Source organism: Branchiostoma belcheri, unplaced genomic scaffold (genome assembly GCF_001625305.1).
Source record: "Branchiostoma belcheri isolate BF01 breed outbred unplaced genomic scaffold, Haploidv18h27 scaffold17, whole genome shotgun sequence".
In the NCBI taxonomy this organism is placed as follows: Eukaryota; Metazoa; Chordata; class Leptocardii; order Amphioxiformes; family Branchiostomatidae; genus Branchiostoma; species Branchiostoma belcheri.
Genome location: NW_017803157.1, coordinates 315,852 through 343,008, shown reverse-complemented (window position 1 = coordinate 343,008; position 27,157 = coordinate 315,852). Strand labels below are relative to the sequence as shown.

Here is a 27,157-nt window from a genome sequence, read left to right as displayed (position 1 = left end):
ACTGCTAAATCAAGTGCAACTACAGATGTGTCCAGATGCTATAATGGTTAAAAGGTTTAAACATTTTGCACCATAACTAAAAAAATCTCCATACACAGCCAGACTCAAAATTAAAACAAGATTTTCTTTGCAACAACTAGATGCATAAAAGCAAATGCAATAATGGACTATCCAAAATGCATTTTAAAACGTGCATGGATTAATTGTTAAGTCTTTGCACATTTTGTGAGGCTTATTCTAATTTTTTTTTAAACAACTCCTAATCCCCCTAAATCTTTTGTGACAAATATTTGACTGATCGAATTCAACTATTTTATGCTCTACTAGAATATCAATAGACTATGCAAATAGCCTTTTCAGTTTATTTTGCAACTTTATTGTTTGAAAGGATTGTTTCTATAATCATCTTGACACAAATACTTCTCTACAATCTGTGATTTTAAGTCAAAACTTGCACAAAATAATAAGACAGCTGACTTAAATAATTGCACAAGTTTAATACCAAAATGATAGGCTAAATCATGCACAGAAATGTTCTCTTCCCAAACTCACAAATATGCTTTATTCATGTACATAGAACAGAAAGTATCTTAGGTAGTTATTATACAGATAGTTATCAGGTTTTTAGCCTTTTAAGTCTCTCTTCCAAAGCTACTGTACTGCTGGCTGGTCTGTTAGTGAAGGGTGTCCACTGTCCCTGTATGCTGGGGGTCTCTGTGTGCTGTGTCTTACGTAGACGGACTAACGGCAGTCCTGACCGCCACACCAGTGACTGGACGTGCTGCTTTATCTCCTCCGCAGATTTCTTATCAACAAAAACGGTGTGGACCTCGCCATTCACTGTAACAAACAAAGGCCAAAAACTCAGTAAAGATTTACATACAAATAAATTGAGAAAATTAAAACATGCAGGATGAAACTTGCAGCTCACTGCATCATACATCCTGATATTATCGTCCAAGCTAGAGGCCCGAGCAAAGTAAGGTAAGTTTTCAATAATCAGCTTATCGGTGTACTTATCTATTTTTGAAGTGTATGAGCCTTGCATAATCCAAAGTTTTGTACTAGCATACTTACAATACTCTGCCACCAGTCGAGCGTGTATCTCAGGTTTGGGGGTGACGTAGACCACAACTCCTGGGTTTGCTGCAGCAAAGTCTAGCAGGTGGTTCTCTACATAATCTCTGTGGAAAGGTGTGTACAGACATGTATGTACTATGTACAGACTGAGCTGCTGCAGTACTTTAACTACTTATTTCATTTAGTGATTTACTGTTCTTGAATTTGTAGGTTGTAAACCTTTATAGCTTTGGGTAGTTCTTGCTACTCTGGCATTTAACAATTATAAGAATCAGTCATTGCTAAAATTTCATAAAATTATGACTTTTCCATCTGGCATATTACATGTACATGTAGCTATAAAATTAATGATTGACGGGTCAGAGGTCAATTTTTTTTTTCTTAAATAAAAGATTAAAACTGTTTGAGAAAGAGAGAAATTTTGTATATATCTGTTACGGCAAAGAACTGATCTACGCTGCACACTTGCATAAAATAAATACTAGTTACGGTCTGAAAAAATAATCATATCAAATAATTATGCCCCCCTCCCCAGGACACAAATTTTTGGGTGCCATACACAACATACCTGACTCCCCTACTTTGCCCGCTCGCCTTGCAGAATTTCAGCGTTATTCTCTGCAGCTGACAGACATAGCGGCCGGTGCCGTTCTGTAGTACAGACTTGAGAAACCCACTAGTGACCGTACGACCGGTCGCTCCTACTATCAGGTTCGCCATGACTTCACATGGACCTCCCCGCGCTCCGGTATGACCTTCTGCCAATTTAAATAAAGGACTGTTTCATAGATATAGGGGTGTTAGAAATTTACATATCAAATTTTCTTCGGTTAAAGAGGTATATTAATGATCATTATGATTACTAACCACAATAAGAATATATAACATTCCCAAATGTCACTATATGATATGTAGTTTGGCTATTTTAACATAAAATTGTTTGAATCCTTTTCGAATCCTGAAATGAAATCCCTTCAAGTTGTATGGTTTAGTCTAAATTTCCCATCATGCATTACGCGCGCGAGCTTTGTTTCCGAAGGCGGCCATTTTGGTGTTGTGTGAGGGAAGGTGAGCGGATTTTTCTAGTGTCGTCCTTTTTCTCTCGCCCGAGACAAGCGGCTGTTCTTTTAAGCCATGCCGGGGAACGAGGACGGCGGCAGCAAGGGCCTCACTCCTCGGGTCGTGGACGAGCTGTGCGCGGTGACGTACGTGGAAGACTACCTCGACTGTATCGAGTCGCTACCAGACGACTTGCAACGGAACGTGTCCCAACTCCGAGAGATCGACGCCCAGTTCCAGGGTAAGTTACTACGACCGTTCTCCATATGTAGTAAAATATTTTAGCCCAAAGGCCTCTAGCGTCTCCATCCCTGCTTCTGTCCCAGAAATGTAACCACTACCCAGTAAATGTTTTAGGAAAGTCTTCGTATGCAAATTTGCTCGTATCAAAATAGTTCACCGCCTTTTCTTCTAGAGTGAAAATGTTTTTGTAAGCAAATGCGCCAGAACCCACACAACTTCTGAGGATAGGAATGAGCAACACCGAGCAAGTGAGTTAGCTGAGCCACTATGTAAGCCATCAGAGAAATGTCAATATACGTTGATTTTTAGTGGTAAGTACTCGTGGCAAAGACACACGTTGTCAAGTAAAATGGAGGCAAACAGGATATGATCCATTAAAAATTTATCAAAGCAAACCTTTATGAATATTCAGAAGCACAGATATATCCACACAAAACAACTCAAGATTCTTCAGAAGAATCTTGAGTTGTAGTTCACTTGTACACAATTAAAAGATCTCACAGGATAAACCTAACCTCAACAAAAGAGTACTAAGTTAGGTTTTGTGTTATACTGATCATTTCTGTGTATTTTCCTTCTGTAGAGGTGATGAAGGAGATAGAAGAAAGCCAGGAGCGTTACCTGAACGAGAGTGACCCCATCGTCCGGCGGCGCAAGCTCATCCAGATCCAGCGAGGGTTGGTCAAGAGCCAGGAGCTGGGAGACGAGAAGCTACAGCTGGTGTCCGCCATGGTGGACATGGTGGAGAACCGGGCGCGCCAGCTGGACGAAGACCAGCGGAACCTGGACGCCGGCAAGGACACCGACCACCCACCGGAGATCATCAAACCCGAGCAGCCGCCGGAGAGGAACAACAAGCGCTCACGACGGCAGCGCAGCCACGAGAAACGGGAAGCGCAGGACAAGGACATCCCCAGTGACAATCCCAAACCGGTCAAGAAGAAGAAGAGGTCAAAGGCGAAAGCAGAGAAGCAGCGTGAAGAGCGGGAAAGCTCGCCCTCCGAACTGGCCATTGATCCAAACGAGCCCAGATACTGTCTGTGTAACCAGGTGTCCTATGGTGAAATGATCGGCTGTGACAATGAGGAGTGTGAGATCGAGTGGTTCCACTTTGACTGTGTCGGACTCCACAACAAGCCCAAGGGCAAGTGGTACTGTCCCAAGTGCCGCGGGGACAAGGCAACGGAGAGAGGCCCAGGCATCGACAAGAAAAGCCACGGACATGATACAGATGAGAAGAAAAAACGCGGTGGCAATAGGTAGTATGTTGCCTGGCAGCAGAATATTATTGAAATTCAAATATGAATATATTACCCATAAATGGGATGAACTTTCAAAATGATATCACCTTAGCACAAAGTTCTCATAGTTACATCAGAGTTAAGCTAAGCATTAAGTTAAGTTTGCCATGAATTTGAATGTTCTAGTATCCGGCATGGGTAGCCTACTAGTATGTAAAATAAATTCAAACTTTTCTACAGAAATTTGACCTGGTAAAATAGTATTTACAATTTGTTATCTGTACAAATTCATTTGTCATCTACTTAATCATTGCAAATTCACCATTATTCTTGATATACTGTACATATATAAAAGTGTAAGGTAGCCCCTATGTAGCATAGAATGCATGTAACATTGTCATGGAAGAAAAATACTGCCAGAATGACAAGGAACAAAATACACTTACACGTATGAACTAAGTCTTTTCTTAATTGCATTACCGAATTGTAAATTCCCACGGTTGTAAATGTAATGCATGAGATAAGATTTATCCCCTGAATAGTGGAATGCCTGTTTATAAATACTTAACATGTATCAATGGCAGTCCATGCACTATGACATGTAACTATGCTCTCTGACTTGCATTTCAGTTTATTAACCTGAGTAGAGTTTTCTTTGAATTAGTCCCTTAGTTTTCCATTTCTTTGTTGTTAAAACTATTGTTTATTACTATTTGGGAACATTAGGTAACTCACTTTTGTTTGCAGTTACCACTTGGTAGTATGCTGTTGTAAAGAAATACATCTGTACATATTGTTGGAATATGCCTCATACTTGATACTTACCTGAGTTATTAAATTCTACAATAACTAAACTGGAGTGTTTACTTGTCTTGTCTGGTTGATTGGGTGAGGATTTGAGAAATGAAATGGTTTTGTTTCTTGCAAATGTGTGGAGAAACTTTTGTGCTATTTTATTACAAGCTGCAAGCACAACACAGCACATTTCGTACATAAAAGACAAGATGATCTTGGCTTTTGGTGGCATCTACGAGTTTCACCAGTACTAGTGGTGAAACTTGTGCAATTTGTACATAAATGGATAGGGGGCCCCAGTGAGTGGGCCACAAAAGACACAGGCACATCAACTTATAAACATGTAGTCTCAAAAAGGCAAACATGAAATTTAATACATGCCTAATACCTACTGAATAATTTGTAATGGTTTGCAAAAGAGAAGTCAAACCTTTCAGATAGATATTCTTTTAGACATAGCGATAATTTTAGACAATTACCTTTCATTTTGTAGTATTTTGAACTCTGTTTCAATGTTCTTTTATGTTTGTTATTTGCAGTTAACCTTCGGGCAGGAATCTGCAATAAACCTATGTTTTGTAATAAAAGAAAAATGATCACGGATCTGAACAGCAATATTTCGAGGAGTGGTGCTCCCTTTTTGGTTGATGTAGCGAAGCACCATATGTCGCAGCATTAGAGGGTAGATACAAGTACCATACTGCAGGCTACAGTTCTAATGTACACTGAAACAAGGACTCATCAAAGTACTTCACTTAATATTAATAATGGGATACATATATATAAACGCAGAGAGTAGAACACATGCTCATGTATAGCCCTGTCCTCGTAATCGTGCCATTGACGCGACCTCATGTGGGTGCCTGTACTTGTCATAGCAGTGTCGGTTTTATGTCAGAATCGATCTAATCTTGATGCCAAATGACCTTTTCCATGACTTTACCGGCCGAGGCCAACATGATCTGAGGACAATTTGCCTCAGCTATCCCCGCTGAGTCAACAACAGCTCAAGGTCTAACTCAGGTTAGCTGTGGTCACACATACATGTATTTCCTCGGGTACATGTTGGCCCTGGAACTAGGCTTGCACCAAGGCTATCATTTACGTCTACTGTGCGGAAGGTGTGGGCGCGTATCCGGCTTGGGTGGAAGCGTTTAAACTTCATCAACGTTAATATCAGTAATAATACAAGATGAAGAGATATCTGTGCATTTATTTATCTTCCATCTCCGGCCATCGATGTAATATTTTAAACCTAATATTATCATATCTTAGTTCTTATCTAATTTGTTTCTCACCCTGATTGGGGAGTGAATTTATTTTATCACAGTGTCATCTACTAATAAAAGTAATGTTGGCAGCTTAAGGTCTTTTTCGTAGACATTGAGTTTGAAAATTCACCGTGTTGATATTATTGATTGTAAACTTGCGTGAAGCTGACAATACAGGTCCTTATGATTTTATATACACATTGCGAGCCCTGTTCTTATAAACCTCACCCCAACCCTGTCCTTGGTGCTGAACTAACTATCTAAACCAATAACGTCTTTGTGGGGTCGTGTGCATTGCGTAAACGGTAGCGTGTTCGGCTCAGGACCAAGAGGTCCTAGCTTCGGTCAGGGACGTTCCTCGTTAAGTGGAGGTCCTGTGTTTTGGGAGAGCCACACCCCACGCACGTTAAAGAACCCACTACACTTATCGAAAATAGTAGGGGTCCTTCCAGGTGTGAGTGGCTCAAACCTTACAGTCCAGTCAAACAAATCTTTACATTATTTTATTCAAAAGTTTTGTTACGAAACCAACCATGACAAGGGACAATGTTCTCTAAGATAACGCATATGTCCACTCCTTTCGTAAATGTCTACAAGTGTCACGAAACTTGAGTTGGTTTCAACAAATGTATCCAATAATACTCTTCGTAATCCCATCATCCATTGCGATTTTATGTAAAGATCACACCACGTACGCAGTAGTGTCGGCAAAATGAGGTACCTGAAATAATTATAATCAGACCAAATCAGGTGTGCTGAGACGTTCGGACAAAAACTAAGGTCAATTTTTTCACGGACTGTGGACCGACGTAAGTGTTTTCTCTTTTCCAAGCACGTGTACGTACACGTCTCTTCACATCTTTCGTTTCGTAAGTACTCGATGGAGCGCATGAAAAAGGCCCAAAGGAGTCCTTGAAGCCAAAAGCAATTATATAGATAATTTGCGTCTGGACCAATCCAACAGAAAATAACGAGGCTGAAAAGGCGAGAGTTTGAAGCCGTTTGAAGTCTTACCGTCTAATGTATTAGATTCGCTTTGATCAATATATTTTTTATATAACGTATTTGATTAGATGCAGCTGAGTTGATACAGTCCTGTCCTTGTTAGCTCTAGCCTTTTGGGATCGTTTGAACCGCCGCTACACGTTTTACGTAAAGTGTTTGTACAGTTCGCCCACAGAAAAAAGCTGCCCAGCACGTGGCAGAACTACGCGTGGCACACTCCATGTATTCAGGTCGCCAATATTAATCTTCTAGATGCTTCTATATACATTTATTATCATTTTTTTTTATTCAGTTGTCATATTTTGTTTGTTGGGCAGTTTTTAAATTAAAAAGAATTGGAGAACTAGAGAAGTAACATTTGCAATGCAAATGCATAATGTTTACCTTCGCATATGGTCTGCTCTGTTAATTCTTATTCAAATACGTTCATATATATGGTCAGGCAAGAGTATAAATCCCTCCTACCATAAAATTTACTTGCTGTGGCCTAATAAATGAAATAAGAAATGCACAAAAATTTCTGATTGCTAATTGTGATATTACTGCTTCTGACATCGCTGTTAATGTAATGTCTGAAATTGTCAGCAGTCGTTGTGAATCTCGTGTACTATATTTCCTCGAGGTTTAGAATCTCATATTTCTCGTTTGCTCCGTTGTGACCTATACTGGCGTTAGCCTTACTTGGCTGAATATGTACAAGCGAAAGATCTAGCTTCCTCGAATTTATTATTATAAAACACGAGTAAAATGATTAAATGTTTTAGTCATTGTTTTTTTTTTCAATTCAAAACGCGCTGCTAGGCGATTCGTGCAATGTCCATGGAGATTTCATTTTGGCAAAATGTGTGCACCACTGACAGGAAGTTAGTCGGCAGGTCTATTGAATCCCCCTCATGGCGTCTGATTGCTCGGCAGTTGTCATCATACCACACAAAAGCACCGCGAATGGCCCTTGATTGTAGCCTTTTCATTCTTTTCTTTTCTTTCCGTTCAGAATTAAAGACAGGAAAAAAGCACAGTTCCTGTCACGGACGTCCGGTCGTTTTGAGACGACATCATCTAATTCCTTTGTAAATTTGAGAATGAAACATCCAGAAGGAAGGGAAGAGCCGCCGGCAAGGATGTCAGTTTGTGCGGAGTCAAATTTCCTCTGTAGCTTTTGACGATAAAAACATGAGGAGATCGAGCAGAGGCGGCGGGTAGCACATCAGTTCGGTCAGTGACGCCAACGTGTGTTTTGATATAAATCTCTCCTATTTCTTCGCTTGTGGCAAGGACAGCAGGTTGTTTTTTTAGCCTAATCGTGACGCAGTGACGCAGTGGCCCCAGAAGGGCCAAAATTAACGTGATGATTGTTTTACTCTTCAAAAAACATACACGTCTCGACACGTCGATGAAGGTTAGACATCCAGGTAATAAGACAAGCCAAAAAACATTACTCAAGCAACTGGATATGATTTTGGAAACGTCAGACGTCAATGACACTGGAGAGTTGTCAGAAATAAAATAAAAAATCAGGTTCATAAGCACGAATTATTGATTGATTGATTGATTGATTGATTGATTGATTGATATGAAAATAAATTTGATTGATATGACAATAAATAAGACAGGAACACATCATAGTGAACGATAGCATTTAATACATAAATAATATGTCTCTCTGGTATCAATTCATGAGGCCCCCCCCCCTTCCTCTTACTAAAGAAGACGTCCGAAGTAGCCTCCGTGACAAACCCCGCTGGACATTTTTTATCCACCCTGAACTTGGAATAGCCGGTAAAATTTCATAAAATGATGAAAAACAAACTGTCTACTCGTCATCATATTCAAGTTATGATAGAAACTAGGAGAAATATGGATGGCCAAATCATGATCACAATTCCTAACCGTTGTAACCCAAGTCATGGCAAACAATGTCCGTATCTTGCTTGCTTGACTTTAAATCAGTACCACTGGTCTGTGTCGTGCGTGGCCCGTGTTTTGATATTATCCGATAGATACCGTTGCCTCGGTGCGGAGCCAATGTTGTTTAGATAAATACGTTAGAAGAAGAAGAAGCACAGACGGTTGCTATGGAGCTATAGATTCATCTCAACACTGTGCAGGCAGATCAAATTATGCGCGGAATGTCATCAACAGGTTGCCACAGCTCCATCCATCCACCCCCATTACGGCGTGGGTTTCAACATAATACGGTACGTGCACGTAAAGGGCAATGGCCTGCCCAGATCTGGGGTAAACACAAGACGGTTGGGTTTCAACATAAGGCCACAGCATGTCAATTTTATGGATGGCATCAGCGCGCGCATTGATTTTCGCCTGATTTTGGAGAAAATGTTCTCGCCCTCTAACAGTGGTCAACATGCCGAAAATGGACAAAGATGTCTTTTGCCATGCCTGAACGTGTATGGCAGATCGATACATGTATATATGAAGAGAGGAGACAAGACATGGCTCTTATTTATTGTTCTGGCTTGGCAACAGACATTTTTGCCCATTTTCGGCATGTTGGCCAATGTAAAAGGGCAACAAATTTTTTTTCTTTTTTCCAAAATCAGGGGAAAATTAATGCGCGCGCTGATGTCATCCATAAAAATTACTTGCTGTGGCCTAATACCGTGTAAATTTAAAGGGCAATAACCTGCCTAGATCTGGTGTAAACATAAGTCGGTTTAGGTACGGCGTAGTGTCATTTTGGACTAAATATTTGACTGAAAGTGGCGATAGTATCAGTTAGCAATTGACCAACGTAAACAGTATCCTTTTACTGTCTTAAACCTTAATAAAATGGTTCATTTTGCAAATGACCCGCAATGTTTAGCTTAAGAAAACGCCATAACGGCTTTGTGTGCGTATACCTTGCATGGGTTCTGTCCTTGGTGCTGAATGTAATATCAGTACCACATACTCTGTTGTCCTTGTCCTAAATGATCAGTCCTCAGTCCCGAAGCTTGCCTTACATAAGTGTACCCTGCCGCTAGCTAAATGTCACTCCTCTGGAAAATAATTCAGCCCATTCCGACAATCATCACTATTTTTCTATATGCTGCAGAAGCAAAGCTGTACATTTGATTCAAAAGCAATTCACCGAATCCGTTCTATTAATTTTCTGAGCGACTCATGCATCTACGCCGTACATGTTTTTTAAATTTCATTTTAATGATTTTTCCATTTTTCCAAATATTTTATTTAATCTTATATTAATTTTCCGAGCGAATGATCTACGCCGTCAATTTTTTTTCCATTTCAACATTAAATAGAACAATACTATATAATTGAGGGGATGCACTTAACAAGCAAAATAGCTTATTTTAATGTCACTACTGGTAGTACTGGACATAGAATAATAATTACAACATGAGACAAAAATATGAACGTATGATGCACAGGAAGGCAATTAAGATGATCTTATAGATTATTTGTATATAGTTGGAATTCCAAGTTAGGTAACCTTAACCTTCCATGTGGTTTAAAAACTGTTGGGGTTTGGAGTGTTCTTGGAATCCTTTTTGTGCGTGCGCGCCGTAATTAAGTTAAACATTGCCGGCGTGTTTTGAATGATTATTCAGAACAAGCTTTACTGTGTGCGTGACAACGCGGTTTTACAGTATGGATATACTCTCTAGCGTTATATATATAATCATGCTTCCTACTTAATTTCTAGGTAGACGTTGGTCTCCGCTCAATGTTTTGAAGTGTGTTTTTTCCGCGTATTTTCTCATCTTTTAAGTGATTAAAGAACAGAAGCGAAGAGATGAAAACATGGACCACTACAAAGGGATTAAAAAGGTTAAAATAAGCACGCGTAACTTGCTTGGAGAATACGTATACACATCATGGCCTTTGTAATAAATGTTCTCATCTATTTCTCGTGCACGTATCTGCTCATCACATGGTTTTATTCCATGTCAAGATGCGATCTCTCGGTGTTGTGAAGGGTTTTGGAACTAGCGCATGCACTTATTTTCACACTTGAGTGAGACTGAGTATGCGTACGTGTTTCATCCCAGCAATTACTCACTTTAGCTTCTGCACTCGTGCGTGGATCTAGAGCACGTTTTTTCACGTAAACATGTGCCCGTCATTTTCACATCAGCACTGCCAGATTACATACTATGCTGTGTTCATAATATTTATGCATGTTTGGTTTCTAAGCTACCGTGATTATGTGCGAAGGGCTGTCAACAATATTTCTGTTCTAGATTGATATCATTTTTGCGTATTTCAAAGGTTTGTTCGTGTAGCCATGAAGTCAATCTGGTAATCTTTATATGTTTTTTGCGTCAATTTTTTGTTCAGGTTTGCCAAGTGGCCGTTGCAAGCCTCCTAGACCGATCCTGAAGCCCCGCCCACCTCCGTCAAAACATAAAAATACAAATATTTGACAGACATGCAGCCACTTTCTCATTGGTCAAACCGTTTATTGCCATCCTCTCATTGGTTGGACTTCTAAATTTAAATTGTGATGGACATTAGGGATTGGTCTATTCTATGGGAAACGCAGGCGCGTCAGAGGCCTGGCCGGCTGGCAGGCTGTGACGCAGACAGCCCATTAAATCCCACGGCCAGGAAATTACATGGAGTAGATGTGACGTCAAGAGCGCAAAACTGGGTGAGTTGGTCCGGCGCACTGACGTCCAGCCGCCGGCGTATCACCGACCGTCAGATTTGCAGTCGTCTCTCTTTCCTGGTAATTTGAACGGTGGGCTTATGTTTGTGGTCGTCACGAGGGGCCAGCTTAGCAACCGGCCGCACATAACATCGTCCCAGCTGCGTGCCGCGCGGGTATAATAGGATAAAGAACACCGCAACGTTTTACAAGCAGAAAACAACAAGGAGCGCGCAGTGGGTGCTGGATTGAATTTTCTCAGCTGACCAAAGCAGAGATTTAATAGAGTGTAGCACAGGAGATAGAACAGTCAACGCGCGGTCGCCCTTCACATCGCACGTCTGCGTACCGGAGCGGCGGGGTATCGTCATGGGGAGCACCGCATCGTCCGCCGCTTCGGCCGCCACCAAGATCAGCGTCAAGCCCGCACGCACCACGAAGAGTGCCGGCAACAACTGCGACAACAACCACCGGCAGGCCCGCAGGATCCGCAAACCCGACCAGATCCTGGAGGAGAACGTGCGGCTCCGGAAGAAGATCCTGAAATTGGAGGAGGAACTGACCAACAACAAGCTGAACGACGAGAACGCGAGTCTGAGGAGGAGTAACGAAGAGTTGTCCAGGGAGGTGCAGCAGCTAAAGGGCCTGCTGATGGTGGTGGACGGCAGCCCGACGCTGTGTGTCCGCTCCACGTTCAGCGTCAACAGCGCCATGAGCGCGCAGTCAGACCCGTCAGACGACAGACTCACAGAGGGCAGACGGAGCTGGGCTCACCAGTTCTCACCCGACGATTCAGCACACGAGCGCCCCAACAGCTCCAGCCCCAGACAAAGACTTCTCTCCGAATCAAGGGCAAACAGAGTAAGCAAGCTGAGATCGCTGCCCATCCAAGATGGCCACGGACTCTTCCCCGTCAGCGACATAGAAGCCTACGGGAAAGGGCTAGCTCTGACGCGCGCTCACGAGAGCAGAGAAAAAACTCTGGAAAGCATCAGGTCCTACAGGGCGGGGAAAAAGGCAGCCAGATCCGAAGACGAACAGGCTCAGGAAAATGGACAATAAACGGACTTTCAAACTTTGATCCAATTTGTATATACACTGTATATAATGTATTTATCTATTCAAGAAGCCATCTTTTCAACATGAGGTAAGATGCTCGCATCGTTTGTGAGACTTTTGGAAAGGATTGTGAGTTTTGTTTGAGCCATATGACAGCCTGTGTTGTTTACTAAAGAAATAAGATTTTAGACATGTTATACTTGTTGTTTACTAAAGAATGAAGACTCCAGACATGGTATATTTGTTGCTTACTAAAGAAAAGGACTCTGGGCATGTTTGTTATTTACCAAACGATGAGGACTAGACACTGCACTGTTGACTAAATTTTGTTAGCCTGATAGATGTCTAGGTACAAGAAATTCACTGTTCACTATATGTACTGTATTAGAGAGGAAAAACAGGAAGAGGAAAGAAAGGAATGAAGCATCTTTTTTGATCTGATTTTCTGATCGTTCTTCTCTGCAATAGATGATTATGAAATTATGATTATGAATGAGATCGTCTCGTGTGGAAAATTCAGTTTTTGTGTCGTAGATTGTAGTAGTATTTGAAGAAAAAAAGAATACATAATGACGAATCGTAAGATATCTGATAAAGTACGAATTGAAACAGAAAGGAAATGATTTTTTTACTTGTATCTATGTTATAAGGAGCATAATATATGCGCCATTTCTTAGTACGTTAAGCCAACAGTAAAAGTATAATGTGTCTGCTAAAGTGCGCTATGATGATGACGTTTTTAACTGTTTCGCACTATTTTGAATCATCGAAAAGCTAAAAAAAGGTTGTTAACTGACAGCGAATCTCTACCTAGAGGCTGAAAATGACAAATAAAGAGTACGGAATGCACAACTAACTTGAGCTTGCCTTATGTGTTTTGTGTACGCTTATATTATGACAAAATGGCACGCGAGTGTATGTCGCGACCGCTTTTAATTAGTCTCCAAGCAGAACCTTTCGTGGCTGCAAGACAGTATCAAGTCAGCTAGGCAGTTTCCATTTGCCAGGCAGTTACCGATATTTACCATCCGAAGCTTGGCTGGCGTAAAAAAATGTACCAGTAAAAGATGAAAGCCCCATAAAATCGCCTAAAGCACGTCAAAAAGACGTAGTAATTCGGAGCCTAAAGCTCTCACCGGGGTGTATGTCGGGTTCAGTTTTCATATCACCGACACTGACACGGGCCACGGCGGCTTCTTTTTCATAATCACCTTCACCCTCTCCCACCCTCGTCCTGGTGAAATTACAGAAGAAAATCTGACTTCATTATCATAAATATCATAAGGTCCTTTGACGTCACAATATCACGTAATGCCTGAGAGTAGGCGATTATTCACCTGTAATACTACTACTGCGTTCGACATAATGATATGAAGCAGCCCGATTTCCGGGCTTGGGAGACTTAGAACTGGCGGAGCTGCGTCATTCTGACCGGTGTTATCCAGGATGATGAATTCAGATTTTCTTCTGTAATTTCACCAGGACGAGGGTGGGAGAGGGTGAAGGTGATTATGAAAAAGAAGCCGCCGTGGGCCCGTGTCGGTGATATGAAAACTGAACCCGACATACACCCCGGTGAGAGCTTTAGGCTCCGAATTATTACGCCTTTTTGACGTGCTTTAGGTGGTTTTATGGGGCTTTCATCTTTTACTGGTACATTTTTTACGCCAGCCAAGCTTCGGATGGTAAATATCGGTAACTGCCTGGCAAATGGAAACTGCCTAGCTGACTTGATACTGTCTTGCAGCCACGAAAAGTTCTGCTTGGAGACTACTGATGAGTATTACGTGTATAGCAGAGGGGCAGGATCAAAGCTAAATCACTCTGAACATTAACGGCTGTTGTATATGATCTACTGTATGTGTCGATAACTACTCACTGGTGAGACATGCGGCGTCTTTAATTGGGTGTGTAGGAGGAGTTTGTCGCTTCTTCGTTTGAGTTAAGAAGCTACCGCTCTCCAAATTAAAGATGAACATACGTCAGAAAGGACAAGGGTGGAACATATGTTAAATGTATGTGAATTTTAAAGAAGAATGAAGCGTTTGCACGCATGCTTATTTATATGAGGAAATTGCAAAGTATGATACAACTACAGAAATACGAAATGAAACTCACTTGAGATATTGATATATAAATTTAATGTCACCTGCATTGTAATACAAACTGCATCTACATCGTCTAAACTAAATGTATATTGGATATTATGTAAAAAGTAACCGTTAGTGTCGAATCAGAACCATATTTCTACATCACTTCTATGTAACCAGTTATGTCACTGTTATATCACCCGTCGCCTGGGGTCCAGATGTTTCTGATGTAACGGATTATAACAGTTGCGTTAATCTGCTTTTAGCTTGTACGTTTCATCGGGATTATGTTTCACAACATATTCAAAGAATTAAAACAAAAGTCTTATATAATAAGATCAAATCAAATCAACCTCTTCAAATCAAAGTAAGACATTTGAAGTCAGTAATTTTGACTTCATATTTTCATTGAAATTAAAAACGAAAGAAAACTAAATTTAAAGGAATGAACAACATATTAATGACATACTATAGCCACCACGATTAACACCAGAATCAAACACCATTTGTTACTATAATGGCACCACGACTATGGCCCTTTTCATTCTATCCTAGTGGGAAAATGGCCTATATTCTGGTCCTAACTGAAGACTCTAAGCGTAAGAAACCTGGCTTACTGGATAACAGAAAGCTATAAATAATAGCACTAGCACTAGTAATGTCCCTAAAACACCTCGCTGTGTCTGTGTTACCACATTCCCTGTGAGTACGATAGGCAGTATCTACTTGTTCTTGGTGCACCAGTACAGGGCACTCAGGCGGGGCACCTCCAACTCGCCGCCATCTTGTTCCACCGCCGGGTTGGCGGTCAGCAGTTGGCGCATGCTCTCTGCACACTCCTCCCTGACCTCTGGCTCCCTGGCCGTGGCGCTGAAGGTCATGAAGAGTTGCACCACAGACTCGACGTCAGGCTGGGAAACATGTACAAGGTCATGAGGGGAGGTGATCCTTTAGTCGAAGAATTATACTACTTTTTATTCCAACATTTTATTACAACAAATGGCGACGATACACTCAAGTTTTTCCAACTTATTTTTATGCTGCCACCAACGCAGTGGACAAACGCATGGACAGACAACAGACATACTCATTTTGACTTTAATTAAGTGGTGTAATGTGCATTTTCCAAGAGCACAAGATCGGTGGCATGGCAGGATTCGAACTCGGGACATGTTGGTACCGAGTCGAACGCTCTGTCGTAATCGGCCACACGACCGCATTTCTACTATTTATTCAGCCTACAAAGGAGTCTGGTGGGGCCTAGTACTCACCAACATGCCCTGTTTCTCCCACGGCATGACGTGCTCCTGTAGCGGGGTGAAGATCGGTCCCGCCTCGGTGAAACACTCCTGCCAGCTGACGTCCTGCAGCGTGTTGATGAAGTACTCCGGACAGCCGGGGTACTTGTACTTCCGGATCACCTCAAACACCGTGTGGACAAGGGGAGAGGCTTCATCGTCCACGGAAAACAGGATTCCTTTTGGTTTAGAATAGATACATGTACATAGAGTTAGATGGCTTAGGATTATATAGCTCCGAGACAAAAAAAGTTGTTCAACGGCAATGAAAGAACCAGAGACTCCCAGGCTCTAGTCCTGATATGTACAAAAACATCATCAAAATTGATCTCGCGGCCCAGTCACCAAGTATCCTGTAAAAAGCCTCTCCGTCAGTTGATGAATAGATATGATGTACAAAATAATTATGTAAGGTCATCAAGATGGACTATTGAGGACGTATAGTACGTTCACATAGCATATTATCATTTGCATTCATGTCCTGCCAATGTCCCACATGCCATTAAAACATAAGCCTGCAGCTGTTGCAACAGCATGCGTATAGGTTCTGTCGCCGTAAGACCACACTGACATGGTTTTATGAAATTCAATGTAATAAAAAAAGGAAATTGTGTATATGTTTATCGCCCCCTTTTTTGCTCCATCACACCAGTTTCTGGGTGTCCGAACAATGTATATATGTCATCTATAAAATCAAGTCAGTGTGGCGTAAGTACAGTAAGAAAACGCCCTGTCTTTTGGCGTTACCCATATCCTTCCAACGTGCAGCGCACGGATGCCCTCTCCTCACGCCATCTGGCGTCCCTCACCAACACTACAGACGGACCTAATCTCTTGTCCAGTCTGTGAATTCGAAAGGAGGAGAGAAAATGGGATGGGAATGTGCGGCAGTACCAAACTTCCCGCCCGGCACGAGGACGCGGTGAACCTCACGGAGGGCCGTGACGTTTGCGATGAAGTGGAAACTCTGGGACGAGATCACAGCCTACAGGAACAGACATAAGAGAGAAAGAACGTTCGTTCGTTAGTACGTGAGTACATGTAACGTTAGATCTCTGTATGACAAACCTGACATGCAGCAATTTCAAAGAGCAGATTTTGCAAAAAAAGGCAAAGGAGTTTTATTTGTATAACCAACCTTAAGATGCATTTATGATATGTATGTATGTATTTATGATATATTGTACATGTATAACCTTATGATGCATCTATAATATCTTTAGAGAAGAGCACCCAAAAGACAGATGTATGTTGGCATTGGCAATGAAGGCCTCATTGATTAAACATGTTTACCGATAGAAGTGATATATTTTGATTAGAAAGCCTGCATTGGTAAATGAGCAAGTGGCCAAAAATACTAGACACTGTATAACGTTACATCTCAATTACAGAAAACTACAAAGTCTTAAATCCAAATGTATATATGTGCAAATGAAAATAAAACGTCACATAAACGTTAAGGGATGTACACAGCAAACAATGACGTCGTAAACTCGGCAAAGAGCATCCAAGCGAACTTTCAAATTTATAGAAAATATATAAACATATTCATCATGAAATGATGCTGAAAATCAACAAAGATGTCTTCTTAATGTAAGAAACATGTAAACATTAAAGACGACTTTTGCTGTTGATTTGTTATTTTTACGTAGTATTAAATCTTTGTTCATTATCTTTATGTCCGATCGCTGTCTTGTATTTTTTTTCATATGCTTTAGTAAGAAAGAAGACTACATATTGCGAAGTGGTGCCCTTACCTTGACCGAGTTATCGGGAAGTGGCATGTCCTCACACGGGCTGACGAAGGTGTCTACCCCCGGCACTGCCACCTTCAACTGATCCAGCATGCCGGCAACGGGGTCCAGGGCGGCCAGGCGGGCATCCTGACAGAGATCAGGAACTTTAATTCTTTATCTTCATTCCTTCAATCCATTCATCCATCCATCCATCCATCCACCCACCCACCCATCCATCCAGCATCCATCCATCCGTCTTTCCATCCATCTATCCATCCTTCCGCCCATCCATCCATCCACCCATCCACCCATCCAGCCATCCATCCAGCCATCCATCCATCCATCCATCCATCCATCCATCCATCCATCCATCCATCCATCCATCCATCCATCCATCCATCCATCGATCCATCCATCCATCCATCCATCCATCCATCCATCCACCCATCCATCCATCCATCTGGTCCATCCAGAATAGTATTAAAAGTGCATGAAGATATACCTCCCCCAGTATATCCTTGATAACACTGGTACACTTTCCTGTTCCGGCTCCGACGTCTAGCACGGTGTAAGTGAAGGGAGGACCCTGGTCGCACAGATCGTTGTCCAGGACCCCTAGCTGCCGGAGGAGGTACTGCACCGCCGCGCGGTCATGTGTCGGCCGAACTTTCTCGTAAGTGCCGTTCTACAAGGACAAAAATTGATGTTTTTCAGATAAACGCTTTACTTCTATGCCATCCTATAGCAGAGATAGCTAGAAGGATTTGAAAGGCACCCAACGCAGTTTTGGAGTTTGAAAACCAGATTCTTCAAACTCAATATTTTAGAAACTGCTGGATGAATCCCGGACTGATTTTTAGGGTACCAAAGGAATCATCTTGGGGCTTGCTGTATGCTATTCTAAATGCTCGAAGTATGAAATACTGAATGTAAATGTGTTAATGTGGTGCATTATGAGTTGAATGTTTTACAGATTGTTTTTTTCAGAATATTTCTTTCTTTGCTTCCCTGAAAGTGCATCGGATGTCTTTGAACAAATTACATTTGGAGAGATATCTCCTCTAGAATGATTCTACAGACGTTTTATAATTTTTCTCGGAGGTAATTCGTATGACCACAATTGACATCAGCCGTTGAGTCGTGTGGCGTAGCGGCAGCGCGCTTGACTCGGAACCAAGAGGTCCAGGGTTCGAGTCCTGACATGCCACCGATCTTGTACCATTGGGAGAGGCACTTAAGACGACTTTTCTCACTTAACTCAAGTGCAAATGAGTATTGTCTTGTCTGTATTCGTCCTCTGCGTTGGTGGCGGCATAAAATAAGTTTATATAACTTGAGTGTGCCGTCACCATGTCTATTCATGAAATCAGCTGTGGTTTAGCCTAAATGTTTCTGTATTTTCTTGTGACAACTCACCGTAGTTTTCCACATTTCCCTGGCGGCGTCCTTGTGGATTTCTGCGTCCATACTCATGGTGTCGACTTTCTTATTTTCTTGGTAGAAGAGCCAGGGGAGTTGTACATAGGAGAGATGTACGTAATAAAATGAAATGAAATGAAAATGGAGAGTTCATTTGCATAATTAGGAAGGAAATTCTGTTATTACAGTGTTTTACATAATAGTACTTTCATACATTTTTTTTCTTTCATTCAACAATGATACAAGCAAATAAAGACAGTGTACATTACATTACATCACAACACATTTGCAACTTTCTACTCTTCCCGAGGCCTTAGACCTTAGTTGCTCCTGTGTCTGATGGCACATCGGCTGAGGCCTGGTAGAGGCTAATTTTGCACCATGGAAGCTGTGGAGTGACCTTCATGCCACATAGCTCCAGTCGTAAGGCCACACCGACTTAATTTCATGAATGACATCCTCTGAAGACCCCCAAACTAGTGCGCGCGGGCCAAAAATAAAAATGCTACTAAACCACAGGAATACAAAGGTGGTATCCTGAATTTGCGGCAGTACATAGCGAGGTATACGGCAAGCAGGCACATACTGAATTTTTGCGGAACTTATGAATCGGCACTGTACGTATGTACTGAGTTCTTGAGTCGCGGAACTTCGGTATAGCCTGGGTGCCATCCTCCATTGTTGCCACCATGTCGGACTGGCCGGCCATGGCCTCTCCGAGGACGTAATCGCGCGTGGATGTCATCCATAAGATTAAATTGGTGTGGCCTAATGATGCGATAATGAGATAAACCCCTTTGGCACAGAAAACCCTGGCTTGTCACTCGAGCCCTGTTCAGACAAAAATTAGAAATTTCAGGCATCTACATTGACCTAATGAAATGACAGTGCACCAAAATCCTAACACAGCCAACAACAAGACCAGACTAGAATTCAGACAGACTGTGCCCCGTGAAAAATTCCATCACGGTGTGTACACCCAAGGACGTCCTTGGTACACCACACCCACGTTCTTTATACTGTGATGCACCCCCGGGCCCAGGGTAGTAGAGAAGCCACTAGAACTAACCTGTGATCACAATGGGATCTTTGTTGTCGACTTAGTAAGCGTTTTCCTGATTTAAAAAAAAAGCTCACACGGACTATTTGTGAGATGATTCAACCACCATAAGATCATATTTGGGCACTTATATCTGACCCTTACCCTTACCTCTTCCCTCGTAATTTCAACGAAAAGCGGCCAGTAGACACGTACATGTGTCTTCATGTGTAAATAAAGGCCCAAAGAAATCAAATCAAACGAAGTCTACAATATAAACCCTTTTCAAACGCCAGTTTCACAATGAGTTAATCTTACGTTTTAAGAGAATATACATTGTAATACTGGCGTTGTTTTATTCGATCTTTTGAGACTTTGTGTCGTTGTGAATTGATTGAGAAGATACTGAGTAAGTGGTAAGTACACAGGGATAACTACAACAAGGCCCACACGATCCTCTGTACCGTGGAAGCACGAAGAAGGGTTCATATTTTACGGGTGAATCACTCGACAAAAATTCTATGTTCTTCACAAAAAAACGCACTACTGGTACATGCTTGAGAATACTATGTTGTATCTACTTTCTTCGTATATCGTAGTAATTGGGTAAAGTGCAGCTTTTCTCGTAGATGTGTACTACGACGTTCTTGTTAACTGCATTTGTGCGTCGCATGCGTAATTACGACTTTGAAATCTGGCTGGAGTAGAAAATAAAACGATACACGTTAACGTTTGCGCGTCCAATGCACGACAACAAGTTTGTACGTCGGCTTCTTACCTTGGGTCTATGTCCAGAAGTATACCCATTCTACTTTAACCAACGTCGTTATACACATCACACACAAATCGCAGTATTGATAGAAAACTTACGTTTTGTCCTGTCGGGTACAGATTGTTGTGTTGCTCCTTATATGTTCTGAGGGGTTATTACACAGAAACGCGTACTGGCATGTACCTGTTGGTGCTGAACTGATTACAATCAAGAATCCTTGTGACACTCGAACAATCCTGTTAGGCAGGTTCTTCATGTTGCTTACTGAGCTTAAGCCTTAAGCTAGTGTGTTACGAGATCAAACTGCTATGCCTGATTAGTGCCCAGTGAACCAGTCATAATTGCCCCTGGGGAAGATACTCATGTTAAACAAGTGGTTATAAATAAAGAACGTACTTTGTTTTTCAAACTGTTGAAGCTATATAAATGACATTTCTTGACTGATGTGCACTCAGTGTGCTCTTAGAAGAGTTAATCTCTTAAATAAAGGTCTAGCCACACAGCACGCATTAAAATAAAGAAAACACTCCACAAAACGGAGTAAGAAGTTTGTAGTGAACGCAGAGTCTACACTACAGTGCAGACTCGAGCTGTGTGGGGTTGACACCATCGCCCCCCTCCCCCAGCTCTTCCTTGGTGAATGCAGTGTTGCCCACGCCCTCCTCCTCCTCGGTGTCCTGTTGTTCTACTCCGAACAGGGTCTGAATCTCGTCAAACGTTTTGTTTTTCGTCTCCGGCAGCCGGAAGAAGAAGTAGATCCCGCTCACGCCACAGAACACCATGAAGATGAGGAACACATAGGCGCCCATGGCTTCCTAGGAGAGAAAAAAAAATACATAGTTCAGTAATATGATAAGGTAAGGGCATCCTCGAACCTCACTAGGTGAATTTAGACAACGTCTTGACTTCGAAGTTTCTGGTTTTTGGTAGGCAGGTTCTCGTTGAGGAGACGAAGGTTAAGTTCGAAAATAGGCTTTGTGGAGGGGGTTTCCTGGCTTTCCTGCGTAACTGCAGCGGTCCTTTCGTATTTTCGGTTTGTCTGTCAGCAGAGACACTTTGGATGACTTGTGATAAAATTCAGTGGGTGGTTAGGGTCAAACAAAATGAAGGTGAAGTTCAACAATGGGCTTCATGGCGGGTTCATATGTCACTGCAGCGGACCTTTTGCTCTTATACTACAGTAATGTTCTTATGTTCGTCCATCATTACCTGCAGGATGGGAAAGACCAGCCCGATGATGAAGTTACAGACCCAGTGGGTAACGCTCTGTATGGTCATGGCGGCAGGGCGCGCCCCCTGGCGGAACAGTTCCCCGCCGAGTAGACCCGGCATCGACCCTGCAAACACAGCAAACACTTGTTTTAATCAAACACTATGGTTATGCAGTTTTTCGTGTAAAACGTAGACTGTCACTTAACAGAAACTTTAAAACTGCGAAATATCGTCATAATGCCTTAAAAAGCTACAACGAAAGAACAATCTAAGTACTCTATATGTCTTCTGGCGCTTCTCCGCAGTCTCTGTACCTAAGCCAGCCAGGGGGTTGATTTTTTTAAAGGAGAAGCCCCAATAGGAGAGCACTCTTTGTCACTATGAAAATCAGTCCAATAGGAGCGCAGGATTCTGTCACCAATAGGAGATCAGCACTCCTTTTCACTACGACCATCAGTCCAATAGGAGCTCAGGCCGGATTGTGTCTAAAAGAACTAGCTCACCCAGTCCGATAGCAAAGGCGAAGATGAAGATGATGATGAAGGCTATGCTGAGGTAGGAGATCCACTGGTACGGGTTGTTGTAGGGTTCTATCTGCACCAGGTCTACCGGGGGGCACACGCCGTCTCCTACCGACCCGAACCGACCGTTAGGACAGCAGTCACAGAACAGGTTCTAAGGGGAAAAGTGTAGATAATGTTTGTTTGTTTGTTTGTTTGTTATTTACGTCGGTGAAGGTTAGACATCCAGGTTACAAGATACACCAAAAACGGTTGCTCAAGGAACTGGGCATGATTTTGGAAACGGCCAGACGTTTCAGGTAGCATCCACTACCTTTCGTCAGTGACACAGTATTATTTGACATTATAAGTCTATGAGAATTTTATGTAAAAAAACATGACGAACATTAACAAGCCGAGGTCTAACGACACTAGTAAATGACCAGACGCTGACCTCTGTGAGGGCCTGGGTGATGGTCAGCAGGGCAAACGTGATGGTCATCACCAGCAGTGGCCAGATGAGCAGCGGTCTCCGGCCAACTCGGTCAATGATCAACACCTACATGACAGAGGGCAGTGCATTCAATGTTTCGTACATAGGTAAGACCGTATATTTGAGACTATACCCATGATTCTTCTGAAGATGCTACAATGCCCACCATGCTTTATAAACAGTAAGAACAAAATCTAACTAACTTTAAGAATCTCAGAATGCAAGTTAGTTCATTCAAAAGAATGCTGCATAAGACACAACGACCAACACAAGAGAATAAAACATGATTAAGGGGCTCCGGTGTTTCACATCGCAGTGAACAGCACAGATAGAAACACGAGGTAAAATGAAACTGCAGGATTTGAATTGATTCATCAAGATCACCTGATACGATATATATGACGACAATCTAGCATTTCTAGTTGTTGACTATCGAGAGTTTGGAAGGCACAAACTTAATCTTCGAAGAGATATTGAGATCAGACCATGGTTACACAAGTCTTCTATAGCCGTTTTGCATGAAGTTTGGATGTACATATAAAGTTGAAGGTATTCTATGTCGAATGTTCTCACCGAGCCCAGACACACCACACAGTTGACTGCCCCCGTGCCTATGGTCGCGTACGCGCTGGTGTCTTCCGGCACCCCGGCATTCTCGAAAATAGACGTAACGTAGGCGAAAATCTACACACGGTGAGACAAAGGATTAGTCGGTTATTGAAAGAAGATCATACACAAACGATTCCGAGGTTTGTCAAAGAATGTTATATACATTTTCATTATACTTAACCAGTAACCCTCCTTAAGCTATCATGAAAGTTCATCTGTTGTGTGTTGGTAGTTACCTGTTGTGTGTTGGTAGTTACATGTTTAAAGTTAAAGCTTAAGATCTAACAAAGTGACACCTTTCGACCAGCCACTCTGGGCCTCCTCAGTAGACTGACCCAGTGAGGCTTGTCACGTGGCTTCTTTGACCCAGTGTTGACGAAACACTTCAAAGAAGCCACATGACAAGCCTCACTGGGTCAGTCTACTGAGGAAGACCAGAGTGACTGGTCGAAAGTTCTAGTTGAGAGAACTTCTTTGTGTTGGATCTAAAGTTTTGACTTTTAACCTCCTTAAGCTAGTTATAACCCCGCAATTAAATTAGTCTCACCGCATTGATACCGCTGAGCTGATTGGCCATCATGACGCCGACTGCCATGATGAGCTGCGGACGCAGGGAACGAGATTGGAGCAGTGCGATGACGGTTATCTTCGGCTCCTTCATCTCGTGCTCATGTTCCAGTCTCATCTCCTGGATGGCGTCATCCACCTCGCTGGTACCACGTAGACGTCTCAAGGCTGTGAAATAAGTACATTGAAACATTTACATTGAAAGCGTCCCATTTACATTCTTTCAAGAAGACAAGAAAATCCGACAACGAAAGATGGGACCACACAAGAGCGCCACCTACCGGCTCGGGAAGCCTCTTCATCCTGTTTATTGATCAGCAGGTACCGAGGACTCTCCGGCAGGAAGGGCATGATGACCAGCTGTATACCGGACGGAACCGCGTAAAACGCCAGCAGGACCGGCCACAGCGTATCGCTCCCTAGATAGAAATAACATGTCGCTGTAATATCTCAAACTGTACCTTTTAAATGTACGTACCTAATATGTTGTATGTAATTCGATTCAGTGAATCGTTTGAACTGAAAACTTCTCTTAAGCTTTTAATCCTTTAAGCAAGCATCATAAAATAGCGATCATATGTCTGCCGAATGATAATAAAGTTCTTATGATGAAGTTGTTATGATGATGAAGTTAGTAGGCTAATTACAATACAGCAAAATACTTTTTTTAGTAGTAGACAACAACACCCACAACCGTCATTTTCTCTCTCACTATCTAGCCAGATATGTTGGTACTACTGTGAATGAATGAATGAATGAATGAATGAATGAATGAATGCATGTGTAAGTGAACATGGTAACCTAGTACGCATATGTGTACATGTTGTACCAGCTTCCCCACAGTCATAAGTGCATATGAAGCTTGCGGTGTTACCTAGGATCTGCTCCAGCCCCAGGATCTGTGCCAGCAGGATGCCCACCGTCAGCATGCCCTGGTGCATCACGGATATCCCTCCGCGCAGGCTGGTGGGCGACACCTCCGCCAGGTACATCGGCACCACGCTGATGGACAGCGCTGGAGTCGGGGGAAAGAAAAACAAAGAACGGTCCAACATTCAACTCACTGTTACGTCGGTGAAGGTTAGACATCCAGGTAATAAGATACGCCAAAAACAGTTACTCAAGCAACTGGATATGATTTTGGAAACGGTCAGGCGTTTCAGGTAGACGTTAAACTCTCTGAAAAGAATGACAAGAGAAAACATATAAGAGAGCTGTACAGTAAAGGTACTTGTATAGTAAAGGTACTTACCATGCTGGATTCCCACAAAGATCCTCCCTATAATGACCATGTGGTAGGAGTTGGCCATCTTGGAGAACCCGAACAAAATGGCGCCCGTCACGGAGAAAACATTACTGATCAGAAGTGCACCTTTCCTGAACAAACAACGAGAAGAACCATGTTTTTTTTGGGGGGGGGGGGATTGTATCACCCTCAACGGAATAAGAGGGACACAGATATGACATTCGTTCTGTAGTATTAAAGTGATATTATGTAAGATGCAAATATAGATAACTCATCTAGATTGTCATTTTCAATAACTTTCAACACATTAGCGTCGCTATTTCGCTTTTCCGACGACTCAGTGCAGCGCGAGAATAAGTTTAAAATAGTGAAATTGCTTTAAACAGGTACGACCTTTTGTGTATTTTTCTACCCAATGGCATCTATAATATTCAATATAAAAACATCTTACAGCATTTTCAAGGAAAACATGAGATCTCAAATTTACACGGCCTTGGTGAATCTTCAAGTAGATGTCGTGAGGCAAAATCGTCGCGTGTTCCTACCTCCTCTATACAGTTACAAACGGGCATATAGAAAAGAAGTAACGATGATCTATTTGGAGATCCTTGCGTACCTGCCGAACCGTTCCGTGAGTGGTTTGATGAGGAAGGAGCCGACCAGTCCGCCCAGACACATGACCGACACGGTGGTAGCCCACAGGACGGTAATCCCGCTCTCTGTCAGAGGCGCGGTGTAGAAACTCACGTACGACTGGTTGTAGAACTCCTTTATGATCTAAACCAAAAAGAATAGAATAGAACATTTTGAACACAACGCACACCATTGGCATGTCATGCCAACATTTACTCATCTGGCAAAAAAAGAAAATTATAAAGCTTGCACTATATTTAGGCTGCAGCACCCCATGCCTACAGAAACACTGGCGTCATAAAGTACACGTGGTCATGGCAATGGTTGTTATGGAAACTTGCTAACTAACGGGGACGCTTTTGGCAACACATGGTCAACAAACGGTACGGGCTCGCAAACTCGGATACTTTGTAGAAGTGTCAATAATAATGCATTACGCAATTGCAAAACTACGTTATAATACTTTCCACCCAGGCCCATGTAATATAATTGCAGAAGTTGATGGACTAACAGTTCATACAACAACCGTTCTTCAAGTTTTAGTAGTTCTCTTCTCAACAGTTTATGGAGCATATGGTATATATTATGATAAACACATAAGCTCGCAGCAATCAACAAGAAGGTGTGACAGAGTAGTGCATGTGTAACGGTAAAGTTCAACACACCTCTTGTGTTATTTCTAATTGCAGTATCCTGAATAATCACTACACGCTGCACGAGCGGAAAATACAAACAGTGTTTACTCACGTTTGCAGGCTGGTCCACTACACTGGAGCTGTAGCCATATTGGAAAGATGTGCCGAAAGCAGCCACAAACGCCGAAACCGCCAGCAGAAACGTCAGACGATCTGTTGTCTGATCAGGTCGGTCAGCGCCGTCATTTTTCCCGCCCATGACTACGGAGATTGCACGGCTATACAGAGGTCCTAGAATTCTAACACCGCGTAGCGTTTTATCTATGGTCTGGGTATGGACCAGGTGTGGCTTCAGGGGTGTGGTCTCCTGTTATCCACTATTGCTGCTCTGGATATTTTCGTTAGGTCACACAAGAAAGACCTTAGGTAAAGTCCAAAAGTCCAACACCAGCGTTCTGCAACCGTTTCTTCAACTCACAAAGCTCTGGTTAAACACTAACCTATTAACAAATATGCCACATGTTAGAGTGACCTATTATCAAC

The 27,157-nt window shown here is 42.3% G+C and overlaps 5 protein-coding genes across 5 annotated transcripts; 2 read left to right on the top strand and 3 right to left on the bottom strand.

The window, feature by feature from the left end:
* Positions 1-539: 539 nt before the first annotated feature.
* Positions 540-1,858, bottom strand: LOC109466713 (39S ribosomal protein L43, mitochondrial-like). The gene is made up of 3 exons (XM_019764471.1): positions 1,649-1,858; positions 1,078-1,184; positions 540-840 (listed from the first exon to the last, which is right to left on the bottom strand). Exons 1-3 carry the CDS (start codon positions 1,798-1,800, stop codon positions 617-619), a joined length of 483 nt encoding a protein of 160 aa, XP_019620030.1. The 5' UTR covers positions 1,801-1,858; the 3' UTR covers positions 540-616.
* Positions 1,859-2,085: 227 nt separating this feature from the next.
* LOC109466703 (inhibitor of growth protein 1-like) lies at positions 2,086-4,446 on the top strand. The gene is made up of 2 exons (XM_019764457.1): positions 2,086-2,380; positions 2,966-4,446. Exons 1-2 carry the CDS (start codon positions 2,215-2,217, stop codon positions 3,643-3,645), a joined length of 846 nt encoding a protein of 281 aa, XP_019620016.1. The 5' UTR covers positions 2,086-2,214; the 3' UTR covers positions 3,646-4,446.
* Positions 4,447-11,242: 6,796 nt separating this feature from the next.
* On the top strand, positions 11,243-13,203 carry LOC109466706. Its single transcript, XM_019764461.1, has one exon. The coding sequence runs from the start codon at positions 11,676-11,678 to the stop codon at positions 12,366-12,368; it is 693 nt and encodes a 230-aa protein (XP_019620020.1). The 5' UTR covers positions 11,243-11,675; the 3' UTR covers positions 12,369-13,203.
* Positions 13,204-14,491: 1,288 nt separating this feature from the next.
* Positions 14,492-21,150, bottom strand: LOC109466702 (uncharacterized methyltransferase Mb3374-like). Its single transcript, XM_019764456.1, has 7 exons — positions 20,818-21,150; positions 18,906-18,982; positions 17,992-18,174; positions 17,511-17,636; positions 16,648-16,738; positions 15,727-15,932; positions 14,492-15,366 (listed from the first exon to the last, which is right to left on the bottom strand). The coding sequence occupies exons 2-7, from the start codon at positions 18,960-18,962 to the stop codon at positions 15,178-15,180; spliced, it is 852 nt and encodes a 283-aa protein (XP_019620015.1). The 5' UTR covers positions 18,963-18,982; positions 20,818-21,150; the 3' UTR covers positions 14,492-15,177.
* On the bottom strand, positions 20,818-27,009 carry LOC109466680 (solute carrier family 2, facilitated glucose transporter member 5-like). Its single transcript, XM_019764421.1, has 11 exons — positions 26,727-27,009; positions 25,963-26,123; positions 25,353-25,477; positions 24,975-25,115; positions 24,382-24,519; positions 24,081-24,268; positions 23,498-23,608; positions 22,886-22,990; positions 22,435-22,606; positions 21,929-22,056; positions 20,818-21,534 (listed from the first exon to the last, which is right to left on the bottom strand). Exons 1-11 carry the CDS (start codon positions 26,871-26,873, stop codon positions 21,292-21,294), a joined length of 1,659 nt encoding a protein of 552 aa, XP_019619980.1. The 5' UTR covers positions 26,874-27,009; the 3' UTR covers positions 20,818-21,291.
* Positions 27,010-27,157: the final 148 nt, after the last annotated feature.